The sequence below is a fragment of the Cydia strobilella genome, chromosome 21, assembly GCF_947568885.1.
Source record: "Cydia strobilella chromosome 21, ilCydStro3.1, whole genome shotgun sequence".
NCBI classification, from domain to species: Eukaryota; Metazoa; Arthropoda; class Insecta; order Lepidoptera; family Tortricidae; genus Cydia; species Cydia strobilella.
This window is the reverse complement of record NC_086061.1, coordinates 6162302-6188797: the sequence shown is the minus strand read 5'-3', so window position 1 is coordinate 6188797 and position 26496 is coordinate 6162302. Positions and strand designations below refer to the sequence as shown.

Sequence of the window (26496 nt, the reverse complement as noted above, 5' to 3'; positions counted from 1 at the left end):
AATTATGCCAAGTTGGCAACACTGGTGCGTACATTTCGAAATATTTTGCAATACCAATTTTAAGATGTGAATTTTTTTATGCTTTTGCTACTGATTTTTATTGCTAAATTAATTTTCCATTTATTCTAAAGTAATACAAATTTTCTATATGACCATGTTTTATGCAGAATATTTAAATTCTAAATGAGCGATCTAATTTGACATGGCTCGAGTAAGGCCTATAAATAACCTAAAATGCTTGTCTATGGTATTTTTCAATACGCGTTTAGTTTTTGCATAGCGAAAACAAATTCTTAAGCCTCATTCTCATGTTTGAATGACACAAATGGAAACATGTGCATTTATAGTTGGTCAAACAAAATTGGCAGTAAATAAGAACAAAAAAACTATACTAATCCTCTTTTGGGTGTTGGTACTAGTGTAAGACAAAGATAATATGATTATAATGATGTTTGACAAACTATATTCACACGATGACGGTAGCGCGTTTTATCAAGCGTTGTTGGATTTTCAACTAGGACTTTAAATCGAATGAGGGCTAACGCGTATGAATTCGCCGCTAGGGGCGCTAGTGTAGATGGTGGTCTTTTCCATAGTTCGAAATGTCAAATGTCACTTGTCACTTCAATGACTGACAGCTGTTCTATAGTCTTTTCGACCACCATCAACAGAGGCGCCAACTGGTGAGCAAAAAAACGATAGCCCTCATTTAGCGTGCGGGCAAATTCAAGCGCTCTTTTAACGCTTTTGAAAAAGCGCTCGTGAGTATGAGGCCTTAGTAATATTGATAAAAACTGATCACAAAAGGTTGAATATTAATCATATATTTCATTTTAGCACTTTTTTCGCACATTTAATTTAGCAAACTGTATGAAGTAATTCAAATTCAACAGCATCTTCTTAGAAAGTATTTTATTTAGCATTTTTTTCTTCGCTTTGTGGTGTAAAATTTGCTTTATCGAAATCTTGTATATTTATTAGTTTATTTTTTGATTTTATTCCTCCTGAAAATTAACTTTGTACAACGACAGTTTGTCAGTTCATTTTTATTATTTTTTTAATTTATACTTTTTACTACTTTAATATAACTAAGGTATTCCTTTGCGTTGCTTATTCAAATTTCTTTAATCTATATATTCCAGACTTATACTAATTAACCAAATGAAATCTTTAAATATTTGTAGAATATAATTACATTTATTAATAACATTTAAGAAATGCCGCCAATTCGAAGTAGAACGAGAGCTATATTGATAACTAAACGCCAAAACTTTTTTTAATGGGTGCGTGCATTTGTGTTGTCCGGTGTTTGAAGACGCTTTGAATTCGCTTTCAATTTCTTCGTAGGAAAAATGTCGGGTGATACCGATAAAGCGAAAATCAGTGACAATCAGGTATAGTTGTGAAATATGTTTTTGTATTATATTTCTATGCAGTGGTGCGCGTCTATTAAGAGTATTTTAAGTAGTGAAGTGATGTTATTTCCGTATTATATCACTAATGTTTGTCTGCGTCTCAACATGGCTGACAGAACGTTTGCTTCCCGCTAAACGCGGGAACTGCGCCACGGAGGGTTGTGATATTAGTCAATATTTCGCAAGAAAAACTGTGAATGCCATCGTGATCGGTTATCGAAACTGATGCTAATGGGATTATTTTCCAGATTTCGCATATTTTTGCCACCCCCGCCCCTTTGCATTTAGGTGCAGGCCTTTGTTAATGTACCACGATGTATGTACATAATGACATTGATAGGAAATCCGCATGACCTTGGAATTTGGTTTTTGCGATTATTTTTTAGACGTATAGTATATAGATATTGTTGTCTTTCCAATGCCCCGTCGCTTGGCGCTTTGCTATTTCGTTGCGGAGCTAGCCCGTCGATGTAAATAAACATGCTTTCTTTCGAGCGTTTATTGCTGACCTCGGTCAATTTTCGTTCTGTTTAGCTTCCGATCATGCCGTAGTTGTATTTTAATATGGTATGGATAAAGCAATATGACAGAGGTCGATTGACCCTTAAATGTAAGCCTAGATATAATTCTTATACCCAGTCGCTATATATGTACACAGCTTGTATATTTGGGTATGTATAGCGGTAAGATTGTAAGTCTGTAATGTAAAATGAGCCTTGCGCGTATGCAGTAAGGTTCAAATTCAAATGGCGGCAAATTCGAACTGACGCTTGGAACTTCAGTTGCAGATTTGCCGACTGAAATTTCTGAATTGTAATTTTACATATTAATTGGAAATAGCGTTTTGATGTTTATTTGGTTCAATAAGTGAAATATTCCAATGAGAAGTTGTATTTTTATATCAAGAACAGTTTTATTCTTATACAAACTACTTATGAGAAATTGAGAAATTCATATTTTGTATGCAAAATCTTGTCAAAAATTACCCAATTACCATGCCATCATAAAATGTATGTATGAACTGGTGATATTTTAAAATAATAATATAAATGTGTGTTGAATAAAAGTATTTAAGGTAAAAAAAATCCTTGTAAAGTAATAATACTGTACAGGAAATGTGAAATACCCATTAACAACCTTACAATATCATCAGGTTGATATTTTCAATACCACAATTACAATCTCTGAAAAAAATGATGGCATTTTAAACTGAAATAGCATAATGAGAGAGAGAAAATTTATTTAACATCACAAAACATTATTAAACATCGTGAAAATTGTACTTAATAGTTTACATACTAATGTACTTAACTAGGTACATTGCTTCTTAACTAAATTGATTGACATTGGTATTAAAGACAGCATTATGTTAAAAAGGAGTCTAGACTCGGCATAATGTACATACAGTCAGGATTTAAGATAGAAACTAACAATTTCAAGTCTAGTCAAAATATTCTTTATTCAAATAGGCCTAGCAATAAGCACTTTTAAACTATTTAGTACAAATAAGTATGTATAAACAATTCTACACCCACAATATAACATGTATACATATTTTTGGCTAATTGGTTGCATAAATAAGTAAATTTTAGCCTACAACTCTTTCTGTTCTCTGAGATTTAAAAAGGTAATAATTTCCACAGCTACTAATGTTAGTATAGTAACAACTTTTTATATGTTCAAATTGTAGGTAGAGTAACATTTAGACACCTTAGAAAAATCCAGCTACCTATAGCTACATATTCTTGAAAAATCCTTAAGAGGCGTGTGGTATTTGATATACCAACTCAGTATTTTATATTAAAATTAGTGTTAAATCGTAACAATTTGCAATTTTAAATTGCCAGAAACATGTCATTTTACAGAAATATATTACAGATTCTTAAATAATGTCCCATTCCTCCCTTATAAATATGTGCTTATTCTAACCACATTTTTTTATACAGGATGAAGACAAGAAGTCCACAGCCGGCGACGGGCATACAACAGAAGATGAGTCGTCCCAAGACTCCAAGGGTGAGTCGGTCCCCGACCGGGCCGCAGGTAACACCGATGTAGATCAACCAAGCAACGCGCCCAATAAAGATACCCTTGAAGGTCAGAGTTGTTGTGTTGGGTCGGCCTGTTCATCTACATTGCACTCACCTGTGTGGGATACTAACTGCGGGTGTTTTTCATTTGTCCTAAGGAGTGCTGTTAGGTTTATAGATTGGAACATAGTTGTAAAGGAATCTGTATGAAAGAAAATGAGGAATTTTTCAAAAGAATTTTGCACATCTATAATAATAAATATTAATAGGACAAATGGAAATTACCCCTTGACTCATTATAATTTGTGTTTGTTCTAAGGCTAAGGGATAACATTTTTGAATGTCATCATCAAAGTATGTCTGTGTCCTCTCATTATCATCATTTGCGTCATGAATGGATAATCATTAATTCATTATGATTTTCTTATACATACTTGACACACTTTTTACCTCATTAAAAATAATTCTTACTAATTTGAAAAAAAAAAAAGTTTACCATATGCAACCTTCCTTATTACAAAATGAGTTAAATGAGAAGTGTTAATTCTTATTATCATTAACAATTGTTAACAAAAAGTATGAAAAAAAAGACACGTTAGACGTCTCTCCGGTCCCAAAATCTTAAAAAAAAACCCTGTTTCGCGCTAACACGAGAAAAGCACAGTTTCGTCTCAGCTATTTTACCTTATCTTTGAGGCTGCGTTTCTAGCTAATAGAATTACTTCATTTGTTTTCCTCGCCCAGCATGCAGTGATTCTATTAGCTCTTAAAAAACAAATCCTTCGCTACACATACTTTGTACTAGTTGTTGTTTTTGTTTGTGTTTGTTGTTGTTGTTTAGGGAGCTCACAAATAATACAAAAGGTAATCACGGTCTATATCCCGGTCAATATAAGGCTTGTACGATATGTTCTACAATTGAAAGATATTTCAAAATGAGTTACTGCTCTTATGCTTAGCGCGGCAGTACGCATCCTCGCGCATCTCTGGTGGAAACGCAGCCTTAAGGTCTAAGTTCGGGCCGCGACAGAGAGAAGCGACCGAGACAGAAAACCGCGACCGGAGACCGCGACCGCCACATGACGGTAGGCAACATATAAGCGACAGTTCGCGAGGGAGACAGAGGCAGAGCGTCTCCTGTCTCTGTCTCTTGTCTCAGCGCGAACTGTCGCTTATTTGTTGCCTACCGTCATGTGGCGGTCGCGGTCTTCTGTCTCTGTTGGGGCGCGAACCTCCACCTTTAACATTTAACTTTTATCTTGAATTAAATCTGTCGCCATGAATTAAAAAAACCGGCCAAGTGCGAGTCGGGCTCGCGCATCTATAAAAACGGCAAAAAAATCACGTTTGTTATATGGGAGCCCCCCTTAAATATCTATTTTATTTTGTTTTTAGTATTTGTTGTTATAGCGGCGACAGAAATACATTATCTGTGAAAATTTCAACTGTCTACCTATTATAATTGAGATACACTAACAGCCTGGTGACGGACGGACAGACAGACAGACAGCGAATTCTTAGTAATAGGGTCCCGTTTTTTACCCTTTGGGTACGGAACCAAAAAAAAAAACTCAACAAGGCAGAAATCACCACAGAGCAAACAGAACATTCGATCACTCGGAACAGACATCTGGTGTCGAGTGAGATTAAGAAACCATGGAGACACGGCCGGTAGCCGATAAAAATGGCGGCAATAACAATCATAAGGAGAGCTAGGCCCATTACCTTGCGATTTTGTCAATTAGCTAGATGTATGTATGTAATATAAATTATAATAAATTACACCTGAGTTTGTTATTATTTCTAATTATTGCACCAAATGTTTTAAATACCCGAAGTGTTACAAGTACAAAAGCAGCTTTTCAACAAAAAATCACGGATGTTTAAGTTTTTATTAGGGCGTCTTGTATTTATGCAAAAATAAGTAAATAAAATTACGTCTTTAAATCATTGAATTAAAATTATCAGTAAATAAATTCTTAGCGTGTTTTTCTGTAAAAAAGTAATATACTATTGTACAAACATTTTGTTGCAGTGGCATATAGACATAGTATATACAAGTAGTTATAGACGCGCCACCGAGCGACCGGGGTAAGATAAAGAATATTCATATAAAATGTATACTACGCAATTTATCCGGTTTGCATGTCTAATGTCTTTTCTCTTTCACTCTTATAAATTCCGGTATTTCGCCCTAGTCTTCTTGCTCTGATGCCCACGTCATGATGCCATAACCTGACCATGAAAAAATGCCCGGTCGGTGATAAAGACAAAGCATGGCACTATTTTCTCTTTCCTCTTATAGGAATCGCAATAAGACTATCTTTCTCTATCAAAGAGTGTCAAGCCCTTGTGAATTCCAGTTTTGAGATTAGACGTGCTGTCATGCAACTGACGTTGACGTGTTACGATGAGTGTCCAGGTTTGGCAAATACGCCTGCACATTAGAGATGGGCGAAATGTGTCAGTAAAAAGAAAAGAGTGATATATATCTTTCTCTCACTGGGATATATATCACTCTTTTATATCTTTATATCCGTATGCATCACTGCTCCCGCTCGCAACTGTATCGGCACTTGCTCACTTTACGTCATGTTATGACTGTTATGAGTGAGAGAGAGGACACTAGAGTAGTTATTATACCGTGGCGAGATTGTTTCTTTCATTTTGTATATTGGATGTCTTGGATGATTGTATCATGATGGATATAGATCGATTCATTCACGAAGGCGCTTGCTTTGGTTCGTATTGTCATGCTCATGCTATTACTTTAGGTTTGACAAATCTGCGCGTCGTGAATTGCGCTATCTGTAACCTTGACCTTGCATTTAAAAATATATTGACGTTATTGAATTTTAATATTTTTGCGTAATAAAATACCTTATTGCGGTTTGTTTACATTTTATTAAATACCTAAAGGAATACACTCAAGTCCCGTCGAAACGAACGAGGTCAAAGCAAAGCGAACGATTTGCAAAATTTTGGAAATCGCAAATACGTTTTGTGTAAATCCTTAAACTTACCAAAATATGACCTAAATTAGTTTGCATATGCATAGTTCAATTCTAACTTTGTAGGAACAAAACGCAGCTAGTGTATAATAACAACGAAAATAATCATGCTAGGTCCAAACAACTAAGCTTTAAAACTTTAAGCAATAGAACTGAATTTGACTCATCACATCATTGCAATTTACTTCGGTTGACCGACGGCGCGGCGTCGACGCGCGGCCGAGACAAAGAGACAAAAGACATCGCTTATCTTATCTATCTATTCACTTTAGTAAATCCTTGCCGCGGGTGCGACGGTGCGAGTGTACGGATATATTGGGATATACTGATATATTCGGATTCGTAAAGACAAGAAGAGTGATTCATGAAAAGAGAAAGATATATATCCTTTATATCTATATCCCCTGAGCTACCCATCTCTACTGCACATCATTCGCGATCTATTTGCGAGAGGAACGAATGCTCGCGCGCATTTCGTAGTTGAAGTATCGCCACTATCGCCAGGAGAGTTGAGGTGAATGATTACTGATTGTGATTACACTACCCGAATACGAATCTCGATCCTACCACTAGGTTACTAGTGCGCTAGGCACTACTGGTTTCGTTTATTATTTAAATTATTTAAATTCAAGGTCAGTGAGAAGAATATTTATGAGGTTATTTAATATGCCGATCGTTTTCTATTTTACATAGATAGCTTTATTATTTCGGAAGTTCTAAATGTCGACGTGATGTCAATTTTATATGTTAGGATGCTCAGGGCACAGAGAATAGATAGTACTCTATACTATATATTCTCTTTGCTTTGGTTACTGTCATAGTAAATTTTGTAGTCACAGTAAATTTACTGCCATCTATCGACACACTATTAAAACTAAAAATGAATATTTATAAAAATAAAATAAAAATATATATACATACATAGATAATAATATATATAGATGTTTTTTTGTTATTATTATTTTTATATGTATTATATATATTATATTATAGGTCAAACCTGTTCTTTCGCTAACGACCAAAGATAGATATAACTCCGTAATAGATGGATACAGTCTAAGGAAAAAACGTGCCTCGAAAATCACGAAAATTTGACTCACGATCAGAGGGCGCCACTAGTTTTGGCCTACACTCGTATAGAGGGCTTTGACGATTTCGTTTGTTATTTATAATTTTAACGCATATCAGTGAAAGAACATGGGTCAAAATCAAAAATAATTAATGCAAATAAAAAAAATCATTTATCCATATTTAAATACATTTTATCGTATTTTTATAAATATTTATTTTTAGTTTTAAAGTGTGTCGACAGATGGCAGTGAATTTACTGGGGTTACAAAATTTACTATGACAGTACCGCTCTAGTATAAGTTACTCTATGCTAACGACAAATGGCGTGTCAAAAAGAAATGTAGGTATTATTGGATAGAATAGAAAGGAGAAAAACTATATTCGCGATCATGATAAAACGATGTGAAAAATTCGCCAAGTACTATGAAAATATTCCCTTGTAAAAATCATCTAACAAATCGATATTTTAGTGAAAACTTCCGCACACCCATTTTAAATCTGATAACCAGACCGTATATTATTTTACGCGGTAAGCGCATTGTCATTTTCCCTACATTCCGTGATCGCATGCGTTTATCGCATAACACAACCGCGCGCTTAAGTGTGGCTGCTGGCTGGCCTTCAAATGTGTAGTGACCCTGTTTATACATTAAGTAGTGTTTATTGCGAGTTCATACATTTGCTACTAAACGCAAGTTCACATGCACACTTACGGTATTGTAGCGTATTGACACCTATATTCATTATATTTTCCTTCGGTACAGGCGACGCCAAAAGCACAACGGCCAATGGGAAGGAAGATGACGCGGGTGGAGATGATTCTAAGGACGAGAAAAGAGACGCTAAAGCAGAGGGCGATGTAAAAAAGGTATTATCATCAAATATTTTTATTTCATTGATTTGTAAGATCAGGCGGATCGTGAAATTCCGACGCATATTGTGAAACGTGAAAATCATTGTCTCGTTCCCTGAGTCGACGGAGCCCCGCTAGGGCTAGGAGCCTGGACAGTTTGCCCTTCGGGCATCTGAAGCAACCCAATGAACCTATCCTACCTAATCTACCTATCTATTGGTTTAATAGAATATATTTTATTTGTAGTAATTGTACATCGTCATATTCAAAAATTATTTACAACCAATATGACTACCGTCAAACCATGTTTGCTTGTGAGCTAATATGTCAAGTAATTTCTAACTTAACCGTTTACCAGGCTGACAGTTCAAAAATGACAAGCGAATGTCAGTCTTACTGATCGAAAATAGAACACATGTTTGAAGTGCCGTATGCGGGAAATATATATCCCTTAGCCTGGTAAAGGGTTAAAGAAACGTGAGTGAGTCGTTTAATATTTTTAGTATTGCTTCTATAGTCTGGAGTCTCTATAGAGTAGAGTTGACGATAGGTTTTTTAATCGCAGGAAGAAAATGGTGAAACACACGATGAAGACGAGAAGGATGACGTGAAAGAAAACAAGAGCACTAAAAAACCGCCCGCCAAGAAGAAGGCTAAGAAAGAGGTATGGATTTAGATATAAGGTCAATGTGGGGAAGACCGTTTTTTCTTTACGCAATTATGACTGCATCGCATACTCTATTGATTAAGCCTCTGAGGACTTCTTATGCATCACGCATCCATAATAATATGGCAACATCGCAGTCTCGTTATCCACTCTGTACTTATTCCATTTTATCTACAATAGTCCTAAGTCAAAGCTTTCGCCTTTAGGTCTCTACCTCCCACAGCTTATAATATAATATCTAACCGGACTCGAGAATTTTAATACTTGTACACATAACATAACAATGCCTGTGATTGGATTTTAAGTTCCATACTTATATTTCGTACAGGATACAGAAGAAGAAGACGAGGATGAGGAGGAAGAGGAGGAGGAGGATGAGGAGGGAGAGGAGGGCGACGAGGAGGGAGATGAGGACGAGAAGAAGCCCAAAGAAAAGTAAGTATATTATTAAAAAGTTAGTATTATTTAATTACATATATCTAAGCATGTAGTTTTGTTTTTTGTGAGATAGCACCAACTTTGAAGGTTAGTTAGTTAGTTAGTTTTGCTGGGCATTTTCCGCAACTCGACATCCAATGTGCCTATTTTGCGTGAAACGAGGTAGCGCTACTCCAACCACCCCAGCTCCTCCACGAAGCCTAGCAGTCTTCAGGTTGCTAGTTGCTTCCTTTAGTGTGCATGGATTCCCTAGGTATTTGCTCCTATATACTTCTACCTGTTTACAGTCTAGGAGAATATGTTTTGTTGTTTCTTCTTCTGCCATGCACGCTCTGCACATGGGGCTGTCCGTTTTACCCATAATATGTAGGTGTTTGTTTAGTGTGTTATGTCCTGTTATTAATCCTACTATTTTACGTAGTTGGCTTCTTGGTGTTTTCAGTAATATTTTGGTAAGTTTGTGGTTCAGTTCCGGTAGAATTTCTTTGGTTTGCCTGCATGTCTTCATTTCATTCCAGTACTTGTTGTGCAGTTGTCTGTGATGTTGTTCTAGCTGGTTGTGTATGTAGGATATTGGTAGAGGCATAATTGGCTCGGGTCCATATGCCGGTGTTTCTGAACCTTTCCTGGCCAGTTCATCCGCTGCATCGTTTCCTCTTGATCCACTATGCCCCTTTATCCATTGTACTTTTACTTTGTTGCCTTCTTTGCTCACTTCAGTGAGGCTCCGATGGCATTCAAGTATAAGCTCTGAGGTAAGTTTGTCGCTGCATAGCGCTTGTAGTACCGATTTACTGTCTGACAGTATTAGTATGGTTTCGTGTTTCACTTGTCGTCTTGTAATAGCATTGCAAGCTTCTATTCTATTAACTATATATCTTATTAACTTTGAAGGTAATAAGAACCCTAATAACCGAATTATCCTGTATAGTAAGACTCCTTTGGGCCTCCTCTAACTTCATAACTCATTTTTATTTTATTATTATTATAAACTGATCGGCGATTGGACCTAGTCACTCCTGATGGAAAGTGAATACAGGAACAGGGCCTAAGATGGCGCTCACAGGTTCAGTAACAGCCTATTCACTCTTGTTTTAAAGAGACCGAGGTCATATTGATCAGGGATTACATTCCGGGAGCGCATTCCATTCCTTAGCCGTCCGTACCAAAAAGGAGGAGGCAAAACGTTTCGTGCGAACAAATGGAACGTGGACCACGAACGGGTGCATTTGCTCCCTGCGCCTGGATGTCCGATCACAAATTCAATACCGCCCGTGTCACAAGACTCACAAGTCAAATACCTACATATTCGTTATACCACGTTATAGTAGAATAAATATTTCAAACAGCTTTTATTATTTTTTATAACTACATTTTACTGTAAGACTTATTAGTTATTTGGTAGTAATTGTAGGTTAGTAAAAAAAAAACTTGTAACACCTATTTTTCGCACAATTTGGTACTTTTACTTACAAAAATCCCTCTTATCCCTTTACACCTGGGTGGAATAAAGGTACTAATAGATTTATGTACCGAACCACCTGTACCTTGGTATGATTCGAGGCTTGTTCGATGGTGTTTAACGCTATTAGCAAACATGATCAAAATGTTTCTTATTCACCAGGGTAAAGAAACCAGCAAAGAAAGCCAAAGATGGCGACGATGAGGGCGACGAGGAGGAGGGCGACGAAGAGGGAGAGGAGGAGGAAGAAGAGGAGGAGGAGGAAGAGGAGGCGCCCAAACCTAAGCCCAAGAAAGAGGTAAGTTAATTACAGATTGTTTATACATTTGAGGAGTAGTGGGCGAGAGTTTGAACTGTAAGACTGCTAAGGAAAGGAACTCCTCTTGTTTATTGACGCGAAGCATTAATCAAGTTTAAGTTTTCGATTCAGGCTATAAAATGGTAGACCTTTCAACGCATAAAGGAGAGTGTGTGTACTACCTATTGGTGTGTTAAGTTTCAAGCTTTAGTTTTCGATTTAAGCGCACGTGAATATGATAACCAATTTATAAAAAATAATATAACCAATTTTTAAAGAAGTAATTTCTGATTGACCTCAATCGGACTTACATACAATCTAGAAAATTACTAATATTTCGATCAGTAAGAATCACTGGTAGCCTGGCGATAAGGCGGGATCGAAAACGGAGGTCGTGAATTTAAACCCTGACTTATATCACTGAATTCAACCTCATATTTGTATGTTTAGCCCACGGAACCACCCGTGCCGTTGCCGGCGGGCAAGGGCATCCCGCTGGGCCATATTAGCAACGTCGAGATCTCACTGTCGCGCTTCAAGACCCAGGATCAGAAGATTCTGCATCAGTTCCTATACGGGGTAAGTAACCATCTCTTATTCCAGGAGTTAAATTTAGAAATTTGTTAGCCAATGTAAATGGACTTAAGTTCTATGGATGATTCTCTTTGGTGGGACTGAATGATATCCTTCTAGTGTAGTCAACTCTATGGCTGCTGCTCGACGCAACGTTGGCGCAACTGCGCAGCGACGCCATTTTCCATACTGCTGACTAGACGCCGACGCTCAAAAGGCGCTAGTGTGAGGTGGCCCTAATACCAAAGATTTCTAGAACTCCAAGGGTGTGCAGGCTTTGCTATCAGAGACCTGTGTTTGTACTTTAATGTGCCAAGACAGTGATAAAAGTTCACCACTAGAGGTCGAATGCATTTTTATGCATATTATTATTTGTCATGACAATTACAGACAAAAATTTGTATAAAAAAGTCTTATTTTTAGCTTTTGTGAAAGTTGTACAGTCGCCATCAGATATATCGGAGCTGCCAAGGCGCTCACAAATATCTGAACTCTTCTCTATTGTCAAGGCGTTAGAGTGCGTGTTCAGATATTTTTGAGCACCTCGGCTGCTCCGATATATCTGATGGCGACTGTACAACTTGTAAGATGTAGAGTTTAGAATGATTCACGGTTAGTTTCACTAGACTTATCAAAAGGTAATCACGGTCTATACTCCGGTCAATATAAGTCTTGTAAGATGTATTTAGTTATTAACGTATACCTGTTGTCTGTGCAGCAATTATGCCTCGACCGCAACGTGAAACGCAACATCAAGAAGTTCCGCGGCTACGAGTGGGCGATAGGCTCCGCCGAGTATAAGGCCAAGCTCGAAGAGACCACCAAGATGGAGCCCAAGCAAGTGCGCACCATGTGCGAGATGCTCGACTTGGACAAGAAAGGTACTGTTGTAGTGAGTTAGACTAGTGGGCGATAGGATCTGCCGAGTACAAGGCCAAGTTCGAGACCGCTAAGATGAAGCCCAAGCAAGTGCGCACCATGTGCGAGGTGCTCGACTTGGATAAGAAAGGTACTGTTGTAGTCAGTTAGATTAATGGGCGATAGGATACGCCGAGTACAAGGCTAAGCTCGAGACCACCAATATGGAGCCCAAGCAAGTGGGCACCATGTGCGAGATGCTCGACTTGGACAAGAAAGGTACTGTTGTAGTCAGTTAGACTAGTGGGTGATAGGATCCGCCGAGTATAAGTCCAAGCTCGAGGAGACCACTAAGATAGAGCCCAAGCAAGTGCGCACTACGCAGATTTGCTTGACCAACTATAGAATCCCTAAGATGTGGGCACAGTTCATTGTGCATTTTTATCTTACTTTCTTTGACAGAAGTGTAAAATGACAATTTGTTCGCATATTAACACTCGGGCTAGTAAAAAAATTCGTGACATAGCAATTCGATTCAAGGATTTCTTCACATGTCATAATGTTGAAATCCAAAGTAGTTTTTGGAACATCGGAATTGTCGTTTTTTCTGCAGGCGTTTGTCCCGGAAAGCGCTGTAACTTCGTATTCGATCGAGAGCAGACGTCGTACTTTCGACGTCATGGTCAATATTTCGCGTGTCAACGAAATGACTACAGCTCTTGTAAAATGTCCCCGATCTGACGTTAACATGTTAGCATGTCTGGGTGTGCACTGTGCAGGATCGCAAGCGGACCTGGCGGCGCGGCTCGTGGGGTTCCTGCAGCAGCCCGTGAACAACTCCGTGCACGCGCGCGGCGTGGCGCGCCCGCCGCCCGCCGCCGCCGCCGCCACGCCCGGCGGCCGCCCGCGCCGCTCCGCCGCCGCCAAGGTGCACAACCGAGGTAAACGTGAACACAACACACCACCACCACCACACAACACAACCCCGCACACCACTAGATCTAATAGTCGCGCGGCGTGGCGCGCCCGCCGCCCGCCGCCGCCGCCGCCACGCCCGGCGGCCGCCCGCGCCGCTCCGCCGCCGCCAAGGTGCACAACCGAGGTAAACGTGAACACAACACACCACCACCACCACACAACACAACCCCGCACACCACTAGATCTAATAGTCGCGCGGCGTGGCGCGCCCGCCGCCCGCCGCCGCCGCCGCCACGCCCGGCGGCCGCCCGCGCCGCTCCGCCGCCGCCAAGGTGCACAACCGAGGTAAACGTGAACACAACACACCACCACCACCACCACACAACACAACCCCGCACACCACTAGATCTAATAGTCGCGCGGCGTGGCGCGCCCGCCGCCCGCCGCCGCCGCCGCCACGCCCGGCGGCCGCCCGCGCCGCTCCGCCGCCGCCAAGGTGCACAACCGAGGTAAACGTGAACACAACACACCACCACCACCACACAACACAACCCCGCACACCACTAGATCTAATAGTCGCGCGGCGTGGCGCGCCCGCCGCCCGCCGCCGCCGCCGCCACGCCCGGCGGCCGCCCGCGCCGCTCCGCCGCCGCCAAGGTGCACAACCGAGGTAAACGTGAACACAACACACCACCACCACCACACAACACAACCCCGCACACCACTAGATCTAATAGTCGCGCGGCGTGGCGCGCCCGCCGCCCGCCGCCGCCGCCGCCACGCCCGGCGGCCGCCCGCGCCGCTCCGCCGCCGCCAAGGTGCACAACCGAGGTAAACGTGAACACAACACACCACCACCACCACCACACAACACAACCCCGCACACCACTAGATCTAATAGTCGCGCGGCGTGGCGCGCCCGCCGCCCGCCGCCGCCGCCGCCACGCCCGGCGGCCGCCCGCGCCGCTCCGCCGCCGCCAAGGTGCACAACCGAGGTAAACGTGAACACAACACACCACCACCACCACACAACACAACCCCGCACACCACTAGATCTAATAGTCGCGCGGCGTGGCGCGCCCGCCGCCCGCCGCCGCCGCCGCCACGCCCGGCGGCCGCCCGCGCCGCTCCGCCGCCGCCAAGGTGCACAACCGAGGTAAACGTGAACACAACACACCACCACCACCACCACACAACACAACCCCGCACACCACTAGATCTAATAGTCGCGCGGCGTGGCGCGCCCGCCGCCCGCCGCCGCCGCCGCCACGCCCGGCGGCCGCCCGCGCCGCTCCGCCGCCGCCAAGGTGCACAACCGAGGTAAACGTGAACACAACACACCACCACCACCACCACACAACACAACCCCGCACACCACTAGATCTAATAGTCGCGCGGCGTGGCGCGCCCGCCGCCCGCCGCCGCCGCCGCCACGCCCGGCGGCCGCCCGCGCCGCTCCGCCGCCGCCAAGGTGCACAACCGAGGTAAACGTGAACACAACACACCACCACCACCACCACACAACACAACCCCGCACACCACTAGATCTAATAGTCGCGCGGCGTGGCGCGCCCGCCGCCCGCCGCCGCCGCCGCCGCCACGCCCGGCGGCCGCCCGCGCCGCTCCGCCGCCGCCAAGGTGCACAACCGAGGTAAACGTGAACACAACACACCACCACCACCACCACACAACACAACCCCGCACACCACTAGATCTAATAGTCGCGCGGCGTGGCGCGCCCGCCGCCCGCCGCCGCCGCCGCCACGCCCGGCGGCCGCCCGCGCCGCTCCGCCGCCGCCAAGGTGCACAACCGAGGTAAACGTGAACACAACACACCACCACCACCACCACACAACACAACCCCGCACACCACTAGATCTAATAGTCGCGCGGCGTGGCGCGCCCGCCGCCCGCCGCCGCCGCCGCCGCCACGCCCGGCGGCCGCCCGCGCCGCTCCGCCGCCGCCAAGGTGCACAACCGAGGTAAACGTGAACACAACACACCACCACCACCACCACACAACACAACCCCGCACACCACTAGATCTAATAGTCGCGCGGCGTGGCGCGCCCGCCGCCCGCCGCCGCCGCCGCCACGCCCGGCGGCCGCCCGCGCCGCTCCGCCGCCGCCAAGGTGCACAACCGAGGTAAACGTGAACACAACACACCACCACCACCACCACACAACACAACCCCGCACACCACTAGATCTAATAGTCGCGCGGCGTGGCGCGCCCGCCGCCCGCCGCCGCCGCCGCCACGCCCGGCGGCCGCCCGCGCCGCTCCGCCGCCGCCAAGGTGCACAACCGAGGTAAACGTGAACACAACACACCACCACCACCACCACCACACAACACAACCCCGCACACCACTAGATCTAATAGTCGCGCGGCGTGGCGCGCCCGCCGCCCGCCGCCGCCGCCGCCACGCCCGGCGGCCGCCCGCGCCGCTCCGCCGCCGCCAAGGTGCACAACCGAGGTAAACGTGAACACAACACACCACCACCACTACACAACACAACCCCGCACACCACTAGATCTAATAGTCGCGCGGCGTGGCGCGCCCGCCGCCCGCCGCCGCCGCCGCCGCCACGCCCGGCGGCCGCCCGCGCCGCTCCGCCGCCGCCAAGGTGCACAACCGAGGTAAACGTGAACACAACACACCACCACCACCACCACACAACACAACCCCGCACACCACTAGATCTAATAGTCGCGCGGCGTGGCGCGCCCGCCGCCCGCCGCCGCCGCCGCCGCCACGCCCGGCGGCCGCCCGCGCCGCTCCGCCGCCGCCAAGGTGCACAACCGAGGTAAACGTGAACACAACACACCACCACCACCACCACACAACACAACCCCGCACACCACTAGATCTAATAGTCGCGCGGCGTGGCGCGCCCGCCGCCCGCCGCCGCCGCCGCCACGCCCGGCGGCCGCCCGCGCCGCTCCGCCGCCGCCAAGGTGCACAACCGAGGTAAACGTGAACACAACACACCACCACCACCACACAACACAACCCCGCACACCACTAGATCTAATAGTAGATCAAGGGGGGTTTGTTGCTCGAACGCAGGTAGAGCGCAAATAGTCCGAGGCTGAATTATGCCTTTCACTCGAGTTAAACACTACTTTCAAGGTATTATCATAGTCAGTCCCGAGTGACAAGAAAAAAAATCACCCACCTAGTTTTTTAAATCAGTAATAATAAGTAAGTAAGTAGTAATGTTTTATAAGACTAGTTTGTTTCTGTTCAAGTTAATAAATACTATTTGATGTTTACGCCTTCTACTATTTATGTACAATAATTTAAAAGTCCTAAATTTGCATGTGAACCTATCAATCTTATGTGCTAATACTCATTACCGCGAACAGATGGCGTTATGGGTCCTAAAAATCATCAAGTATAGTTGTTTACTTCAATAAAGATTCTTGCACTACCTATCTGCATGAACGCTGCATTTTTAATTCTCCCACATCTCTCATCGACCAGTTTCTAAATAATAATAAAAAAAACAAAATTTAGTGATAAGTCCTCGGCCATCCTGTATTTTTTATAAAATACCTATTAATTAAATATTTTGTGTAGGCTATTCCGATGAGGAGTACGAGACTGACCCAGAGACGAAGGTCAAGGGTCCCAAACCAGCAAAGGATGGCTCGGAAGATTCAGATGTAAGTATCATTGAAAAACATTTCACATCACCTATTCGAAAAAGGGCTTTTTCTTCCCCACTAGGAGGGATCAAAGTAGCACTTGAAAAAAGTGTCACTTTTCTGTTCAAGGACACAATTTTATTTCTTTTTTGCATACTATTTTTTAGGTTAAATAATATTTTGGAACATAATAATTTCCTCTTAGGTGATGTGAAAAGCAGTACGTATGTGTCACATGGTAGAAAAATTATTTTCACCTTCGGCGTTAATGCTTGAATTCCTCACTACGCTCAGGATTCTATTTTAGAATCCCTCGCTACGCTCTCGATTCAAAAGCGCCCTAAGCGTGAAGAGTATACATATACATAGATCAGTATACATATTTAAATTTGATTGCACAGGCAAATGTGCCATTTTCATCCAAAAGGGTACTTGTTGTCGGTTGTCAATAAGGCGCTATTTCCATATAGCTTCAATTTGAAATCAACCTTATCGACAGGCGACAATGTGGTACCTTTTGGTTGAAAACGTCACAAATAGAATAACGTTTGTTCTAAGGGTTCGTTCAACCCGAGCGGGTCCGAGGAGGCGGACTCGGACTTCGACCCCGAGGGCGGCGAGAGCGCGGGCGGCGCTACGCGCACGCGCAAGCGCAAGAGCAGCGGCCGCCGTCGCTCCGGCGGCAAGCCCGGCAAGCGCGGCAAGCGCCAGCGCGGCAAGCCGACCAAGGTGAGTGCCATACGAGTGATTACCCCGTCCCATAGCTGCAATACACTGAAAACTGAAAACCATACCATATAGTTATCCAAGTCAAAATCCAATCTAATTAGTAGAATGTTATTAGGCACGTGTTATGGCTAAAAGATCAATATCCTATCAAAGGAAACTGCAATATTTCAAGATGGATTCCCTAGAAGACCGACCACGAATTAATAAACTAGTGGATGTGAAATGACTCCTATTTAGTATGAAAACCAGTGTCGCTAAACTCACACATTCATAGCCACGTTAAAATACGTCACACACTTACAAAATTGCTCTGATTCGTAGCAACTTTCCATACCAAAAGGTTATTACCGGTGGACATTTCTCGAACGAATATCAACTGTAAGCTACATGACATGAGTGACGGTTTAAAATATAATGTCAAAGCTATATGACATACGACTCTTTCATTATCTCATTAATCTCACAAAAGCTCGCTCAACGTTCACCTAATACAACTACTCAACACCAGATGGCGTTATTTTATATAATTTTAAAATCACTTACTTATTACAGGCGAGAAAAGGCCTAAAAAACCAGTATAAGTAAGGTCTAATTACGCATGGTTTGTTACGGATCTCACGGTCACGTTACACTGGTGTTTTCGAGATCTCTACACGCCTGCGAGTAGCTAACCGTTGGAACTTCTTTCCATTCGACGATATAGGGAGGAGACAGTGTAATCGGAGTGTTTTATCGATATTTGTGTGTTCAGTTAGGTATTGATATTTCATTACCGTATGTTTTAACACATTTAGATGATACTTTATTTATGATTATAGGTGTAATATAGGTAGTGATAATCGTGATTGTATGAAAAATAATATGTAGTACAGTACAACAAATATCTAACTAGAAATTTGTTTCTTATTAATTGACCAACTAGGTTGTTAATGTGAACATTAAATATATCTTAAAGTCAAACAGATAAATTCATAGTTCTTTAAAGGTCTATTAACTCGGTATTGCTGTTATTTTGTAATCACAAATCTGCAATTACTTACATAGGTAAGTATTCGTCTTTAACAATATATTTACTTGTAGCAGCATTTAAGGCCAATCTAGACGGGACAACCTGATTAAATTGTCAAATTAATTGTATGGTGTGAAAGCATACATGAAACTGGCTCATCGATCCCACTTGATTTGATTATAAGATTGTGACCTATCAAATCAGGAAGGGGGCGGCAAAATTCCAATATTTAACGCTAGTTTGCGTGGTACGGAACACTTTTTATTAATTTAGTGAGCCCGAATGTCACTAATAATTACTAAATTAGTAACTAAGTTTTAGGCGTGTGGACGCTAGATGAGATGTATGGCAATTTTATCCCCAGAAATCTTTCTCTAAGAAATGCTCCTAGCAAATGGTGCTATATTTTTGCGGAAACTAATTTTCTTGCCCAGTAGCATTGATCCATTTATTTTTAATATCGTCATCTTGTGGTAACCTACAATAATTAATAATAAAGAAATAGAAAATATAAAACGTTTATTCATGGCACATTGCATGCATTGTACGCATAAGTGCATTAAGTACCTAGTCTAATTATATTAACGATGAAAATATGATGGGTGTAAAAAACAAAAACGTATGTAAAGGATTACGAAGGTTTGAAAGGTTGCCATGAAATGACCCCGACTTAACCCTTAAATGCATGATTTTTTGTATAACTTTTTAATAAATTGAAATAGATGTGTCATGTTGTATAGATTGAGGGAATAATATTTTGGATAGCTGCATATTGAGCCACGGACCATCAAATATACGATGCATATATACATCATTATGCATTTAAGGGTTAACTTAGTGCTTGATGACCAGAGCTGCCATATTTACTAAGACATTGATTATCCCAAATAATAATTAGAAACGTGTCTAAAATAATAATTTATTACCGAACCAAACATCAAACTTGAAATATCGTAACTTTAACTTTATCGATATAAATATCGACATTGCGCAGCATCTGAGTAGCGAAGTTATTTGACATTTAGGATAGCGAATATTCCAGATAAACGTAAAGAATAGTGACAAAGGATTGTGAACTCTAAGTTCTAACTGATAAAATATAGATTTACTTAACGAACATTCGTAAATAATGGAAAATAAACAGATTCTTCGTATTTATCGGATTATATTTAAATAAATAACCACCGGTGATAGGAAATACCTCCACGTGAAAGATTTTTTAAACCGCTGTGATTTCTGCAGCTTAATACTGCACAATACAGCATTTTAAATTTAATTATCAATTTTTGTTAGACGAGCGTACGTACGACGTGAATGTCATTCGAGCATGAAGTTTACACAACAACTGAGCATAGTCTGTGCATAAAGTGAGTCGGTCGCTACTAACTGTCGGATAGACGGGAACGCCCACTTGCCATCTCCATCCTACTCCGTGAGACCGACGGACGCTCTTAGATGCAACTTTTTTGTACAAGTTAGTGAACCACAAAATAGATTGTCCGCAACTGCTGACGTTGTTGAACTTTCGTGCTCCATCTCGTTTCCCCCGTAACGCTATCACCCCTCTTTACGCCCCGCTTAGAAGAACAGTTTCAGGCACTAACTCTCCAATATGCAGGTTATGTAAAATTGCTAATGGTTGTTGTGACAAGGCGGATATGCACTGTGACCCACTAAATAAATTTATAACATCTGTCCGAAAATATTTATTAAGACACAAATAATTAGAAACATAAATAATTAGAAAGTAAGTTTAAATTTAGGTATTACTATAGTTGTTTACTTATATTTGTTATGCATGCGGTGTTTACCTGTAAGTAATTGTGACACCACTCCTTACATGTTTAGCTTAGTACATTATTAATGTATCGATGTCAACAATTGTTGGTAAACCTTAAATAAATAAAATAAAATAAAAATTTCAATTCTTTATTCGTTCATCACAGGTACATAAATAGGTTGTAACTTACTATTCTAAGGAACAGCTATGATGTGCCTTTTGGCGTACGAAATTACTACTTATTATCTAACTATATACAATTTAATTCGATACGAGATTTAATTCTTATTGCGATAAAGCCGTAGGCCAGTTAAGTGTCGTCGCTTCGGGTGCAAATAATCTACTCTATATTTGAGGCATTCAAAATACTAATCAATTGTTTGTAACCAGGGCAAGAAGGGTCGCGCGGCAAAGCGTGCCCGCTCGGAAAGCGAGGAGGAGAGTGAAAAGTCGGAGAGCGAAAATGAATCCGAGTCCGGCGGCGGTGGCAGCGACGGAGACGAATCCGACGTGAGTTGCTTTCCCTCATTCTACTACTTTGTTTTTTGCCAAACTAAACTGTACATTTTCTCTAAATAATACGGGTGATCATAGGAGTGGAAACGGTCCGAAAGAGAGCATCAAACCAGAGGGTAGTTATCACTTACACGAGTTGCCGTATGATATTGCTTTTTGTCACATTGGCATTATTGTCAAAATGACATTGTTAATTTTGTAATCAGCCCTATTTTGACTTCTCTTACGGTTACATTTGTGATCGTAGAGCTCAATTTGCTGTATAAATCCGTGCTTTCATTTGAACGCTGAAAGAATGACGTATGGTTACTGGTGTCCAGCTTCTGGGCTTCAATGGAGCAAGGAGCTACAGACCCCGCCCCTCCAATTGTACTTCCTTCCAATTCTTGAAAAAAAAAAAGTATTTTTCCCAGATTTTATACTGTGGCCAGCAAATACTATTATTTCTCATTAAGTTGGGTTTCCACTTACGATAAACTATGTTCCACAGGAGCCAAAGTCCAAGCGCGGCCGACCGGCGGTCAAGGGCCGTAAGGGAGCCGTCACCAAGAACGCCAAGGCGACGCCGGTCAAACGAAAAGCGCCTACACCACCAGGTAATTTCAACATTCGTCAAAAAAAAAAACCCACAGAAAGGAAAAGGTAGGTCGTAGAGTTGCTGAGACAGAACTGTGATTTTTAAACACGCCTATTTCCTCGTGTTTACGTGCGATACGCACTCATTGTCAATTTCATTCGAAGGCAGCGGTGAAGATTGTGAATGACACCAAAAGTGATTATGTGTGCGAAATCAGCATGTCATGAAGTCGTAGTATAGTACAGCGGCCAGATGGCCTAAAACACCATTCGATGTGACTGTACAGTATACTACCGACAAGTGGTATCGTTGTGTTCGGTAGACTCTACTGAGTACGAAATAACAACTTGTCACTTTCTGAGAGTGTGGGGAGGATAACTGTGACGTCACAAAATCGGCAGTACAAAGTTTTTAACTTTTTTCATTTAAACATACCATGTGGGGTACCAAATGAAAGGGCATTGTGAGTAGATTACAAATATGTAACATAGTGTAACATATTCACTACTTGGTCTAACAAATTATTAGAAAACACTCAAAAATTTTACAATCCTGAGTTGATTTTGAACTGCTCTAAATTGAAAATGGCTGAATGGATTAGTCCAAAATTTATATACAATGACTGTGAATATCCTCTATATTATATCTAAAAATTATTAAACAGATATATCCAAAACTAAGAAAAGTACATGAAGTTGAATATCAGTATAATTTTCTGGTCTAATGTATCTATTTATTTTGGTATAGTATAACAGAAAATTATAGTGTTATTCAACTTGATGTACTTTCCTTATTTTTGGATATATCTGGTTAATTATTTTTAGACGTAGTATAAAGGATATTCATAGTCATATTGTATAATATTTGGACTAATCCATTCAGCCATTTTCAATTTAGAGCAGTTAAAAATCAACTCAGGATTGTGAAATTTTTGATCATTTTCTAATAATTTGGTAGACCAACTAGTGAAAATGTTAGACTATGTTATATATTTGTAATCTACTCACAATGCCCTTTCATTTGGTACCCCACATGGTATGTTTAAAAGAAAAAAGTTAAAAACTTTGTACTGCCGATTTTGTGACGTCACAGTTATCCCCCCCACACTTAGAAAGTGACAAGTTGTTATTTCGTACTCAGTAGAGTCTACCGAACACAACGATACCACTTGTCAGTAGTATACTGTACAGTCACATCGAATGGTGTTTTATTTAGGCCATCTGGCCGCTGTATTAGTAGTGTCTTGAGCGATCCTACCTTTGTTTATCTGTCAACTCTGTGCTATATAATATATAACCTGTAAGGAATGTTTATTTTATTTATTTGTAGTCATGTACATGGGATGTTATTAAAGTTATACAGGAAGCTTTCATGACACCCTGTCAGGGCACACAAATTGTCTTATATCTAGCTTATTACTATATTACATTTACAGGCCAGGCATGCTATTATGTATAATTAATAATTGAATTAATGTATAATTAATAATTGGTTAGAGATTTTTTTTGTATATGTATGAGGTATAAATAATTACAATAATAAATTCAATGTCAATGTTTGCTTAATTGCTATGTTTGATAGTTACTTTCTCTTACAGCGACTAGGTTTCCTCATTTAAAAACTCCTTCTCCGAATTGTTCTAACATTCTAATTTTTCCCTCAGCCAAGAAAAAGCCAGCGGGCAAGGTGGCGGGCCGACCGGCCAAGAAGCCAAACAAGAAGGCCGCGTCTTCTGAAGAGGAGTCCGGGGAGGGAAGCGAGGAGGAGGAGGGTAGCGAGGAGGAGAGCGCGGGAGACAGCGACGCGCCCGTCGACAAGAAGAAGCGCCCACCCACGGTATGTACCGTAGCGTATCGTAATCAACTTGTAGGCCGCTGCTGGTAATGTCCAGCCAAACAAGAAGTCTGCGTCATCCGAAGAGGAGTCCGGGGAAGGAAGTGAGGAGGAGGAGAGCGCGGGAGACAGCAACCATATGTATCATAGACTTTCGTAATCAACTTGTAGGCTGTCACTGCTGGACATAGGGCGTTGTAATGATAATAATGGTGCTCTGACAGGTCCAATAGCTTATGTTAAAAATTTTAAACGTGTCAGTGTCCAAAATGTATCCTAAGTTATTGACGGTCAATTAACAAAAATACTACTGTGTGACGCTAGCCGAGAGCCAGTATCATGTAAAGCACAGTGAATAGGCAACCAGCGCAGTTTCAAACCAAGTGCTTACAATCGTGAAAATCTAACTATGTACTTTATTTAATGTGGCTAAAGGCGCAAAGCGGAACGCAGCGGCAATAATTTAGACCTTCCAGTACAATTCCAGGTATTGATTAAAAAGTCCAACCTCTAGTCTACAGAGTATGAAAAAATTCCGAAGATATGTACAGGCTTTCGTTAGGTTAGGTTAGCCATCTGCAATGAGCAAATTGCAAATTTTAACTTTATTGTGTATCCATAAATGGCCGTTTAACTGAAATATTGTTATAACAGGACGATGAGATCAAGAAGTACGTGAAGCAGATCCTCGAGGGCGCCAACCTCGAGCAGATCACCATGAAGACCGTGTGCAAGCAGGTGTACAGCCACTACCCCGACTTCGATCTGGCGCACAAGAAGGACTTCATCAAGGCCACAGTCAAGTCGGTCAGTAACAACACGTTTAATAAACATAAACTGCCTTTTTACCATAACTTTAAACTCGGATAAATCCAACTGTCATGGCTCCTCTACACTATAGCCCATCGTGGTATAGATGGGCGTGTAGAGAGGGTAGGAGGCGTCGGCGGCGGTGTGGCGATGGGATGGCCACGGTATCGGTTTTTCGTCCGCACATCAATGGTTCACACACACCATTCCATTCCACCATTCCATAGTGCGTGCTCTCAACCATCGCACGGTTATCTCGCTGGTCCAGCGCTGGGCCATCGTGTAGAGGAGCCATCAGATTTGGCGATTTTGGTATTTCCCAAGAGGGTCAAATGGATTAATCTGAATTTGATGTTGAGCGACACATTTGTTAGCATAGATTCGATTGAGAAAATGTGTAGTCTAGAGGGGCCCACTGACTATCAGTCCGCCGGACGATATCGGCCTGTCAGTTGTTCGGAACTGACAAATTTTTGTTCTAACTGACAGGCCGATATCGTCCGACGAACTGATAGTCAGTGGGCCCCTTTAAGACAAATTTGTGCTCCGATTAGACAGGTAATGTAGATGGTGCTATATGACTACGGCACGATACGGTAACTTCGTTTGTCAAAAGTCGACGATTGACAATGCAGTGGCCACAAAACATGGCGTAGTACAGCGCTATATATTTATTTTCAAACTAGAACACGATTTTTCTTAGACTTTATACCTCTTCTACTATCGCTAATTCTTTGTTAGCTAACTAGTTCATATCGTACCCAAAGTCCGTTTGAGCTAAAGAAACCTTGATAACCATGCAATGATGTGTTAATGGGTACCATCTGGTACCATCAAGTCTGACGATGCAGATCGAAGCTTAGAAAGATGTTGGGGCTCAATAAGTTTATTTATTTTTCAAGTTTAAATGTCATGGCACCTTTTGCTTTTATGACAATAAGTTATATTATAATTATTAGTAGTTAAGTTTTTGTTTTAATTTTTTTTTATTTCAGTTTTTTTTTCTGTTTTGTTGCAGTGTATTTAAGATGTTAGGAGTTAAGGCGGAGTGTAGATGTCTTCATAGTATACCTATTAGTTTATAAAAGGACATATTATATATTATTACAATAATAATATATTATGAGAAATAAAATAATATCTCTGAGGCAGTGGAACACCCGCTTTATAAAAGGTAGACTGCTTTTTTTATTTTTTGCATGTTAAATATTTTATTTTATTAATATACTTTAAAAAATTGTTACGTTTACTATGTTTATTTTCTGTATTAACATGTTTTTGTGTTGATCCAGTTGATATTATTGCAAAGTTTATGATTAATATATGCACGTAATTAAGGGATATGGATCCAAACCCATGAAAACCTTTTAATAAAACATTCTATCAAATAGAAAAGTCCTTGATTGAAATGACACGTTTTTGAGAATTGATCCATTCGCTAAAGTACGTCCATTTTTAATGTTAATCTTTATTTAATTTGTATTTCAGCTCATCTCGTCGTGAGCAGTGAGTACTCGGCCGCAAACACATTCATAGAAGTAAGGTACACAACTTAAACCTAGACTAATGCCGCGCCGCGGCCCCGCTCGTACTCCTACCGGGGCTATTCATCCATTCAATTATCATCGTCAAATTATCGCCTATGGGGTAAATCACATCCACCTTTCCTATACATGCTCAATCAGTCACATTAGTGCTTAATTTCGCACTTTGAGTGTGCTTATAAATGGGTCATTTACCCTGACGAAAATGGATTTTAAGACAATTGGAACTTTGAGAAGCCAGTCTAAGTCATCAGTTTCCCTTGCTTGCCAGGACTTTTATTATTTCGGGCTCTTATTATTCCCACTAGTTACCAGTGGTAACAACGGGGTGGCTGCTTGTTATTTTCTTTTTTAGTTTTAGAAAACCCTGTTTCTTTTTATTATTATTATTTTGTTTTATCTTCTTGTGTTGTGTATGACTATGTGAGTGGCAATAAATCATTATTCTATTC

General features: G+C 41.7%; 1 protein-coding gene across 1 annotated transcript; it reads left to right on the top strand.

Moving 5' to 3' along the window:
* The first annotated feature begins 1263 nt into the window (after positions 1 to 1263).
* Positions 1264 to 26496, top strand: LOC134751044 (protein DEK). Its single transcript, XM_063686379.1, has 16 exons — positions 1264 to 1394; positions 3362 to 3512; positions 8292 to 8395; positions 8946 to 9044; positions 9376 to 9482; positions 11110 to 11245; positions 11696 to 11824; positions 12537 to 12699; positions 13456 to 13617; positions 17179 to 17264; positions 17805 to 17975; positions 21155 to 21274; positions 21771 to 21876; positions 23521 to 23693; positions 24345 to 24497; positions 25989 to 26496. Exons 1-16 carry the CDS (start codon positions 1353 to 1355, stop codon positions 26001 to 26003), a joined length of 1917 nt encoding a protein of 638 aa, XP_063542449.1. The 5' UTR covers positions 1264 to 1352; the 3' UTR covers positions 26004 to 26496.

Coding starts and splice junctions, on each gene's coding strand:
- LOC134751044 (XM_063686379.1), top strand. CDS start 1,353: ATGTCGGGTGATACCGATAAAGCGAAAATCAGTGACAATCAG. Junction 9,483..11,109: donor GAGAAGAAGCCCAAAGAAAA/GTAAGTATATTA, acceptor CTTATTCACCAG/GGTAAAGAAACCAGCAAAGA. Junction 17,976..21,154: donor AGCGCGGCAAGCCGACCAAG/GTGAGTGCCATA, acceptor GTTTGTAACCAG/GGCAAGAAGGGTCGCGCGGC.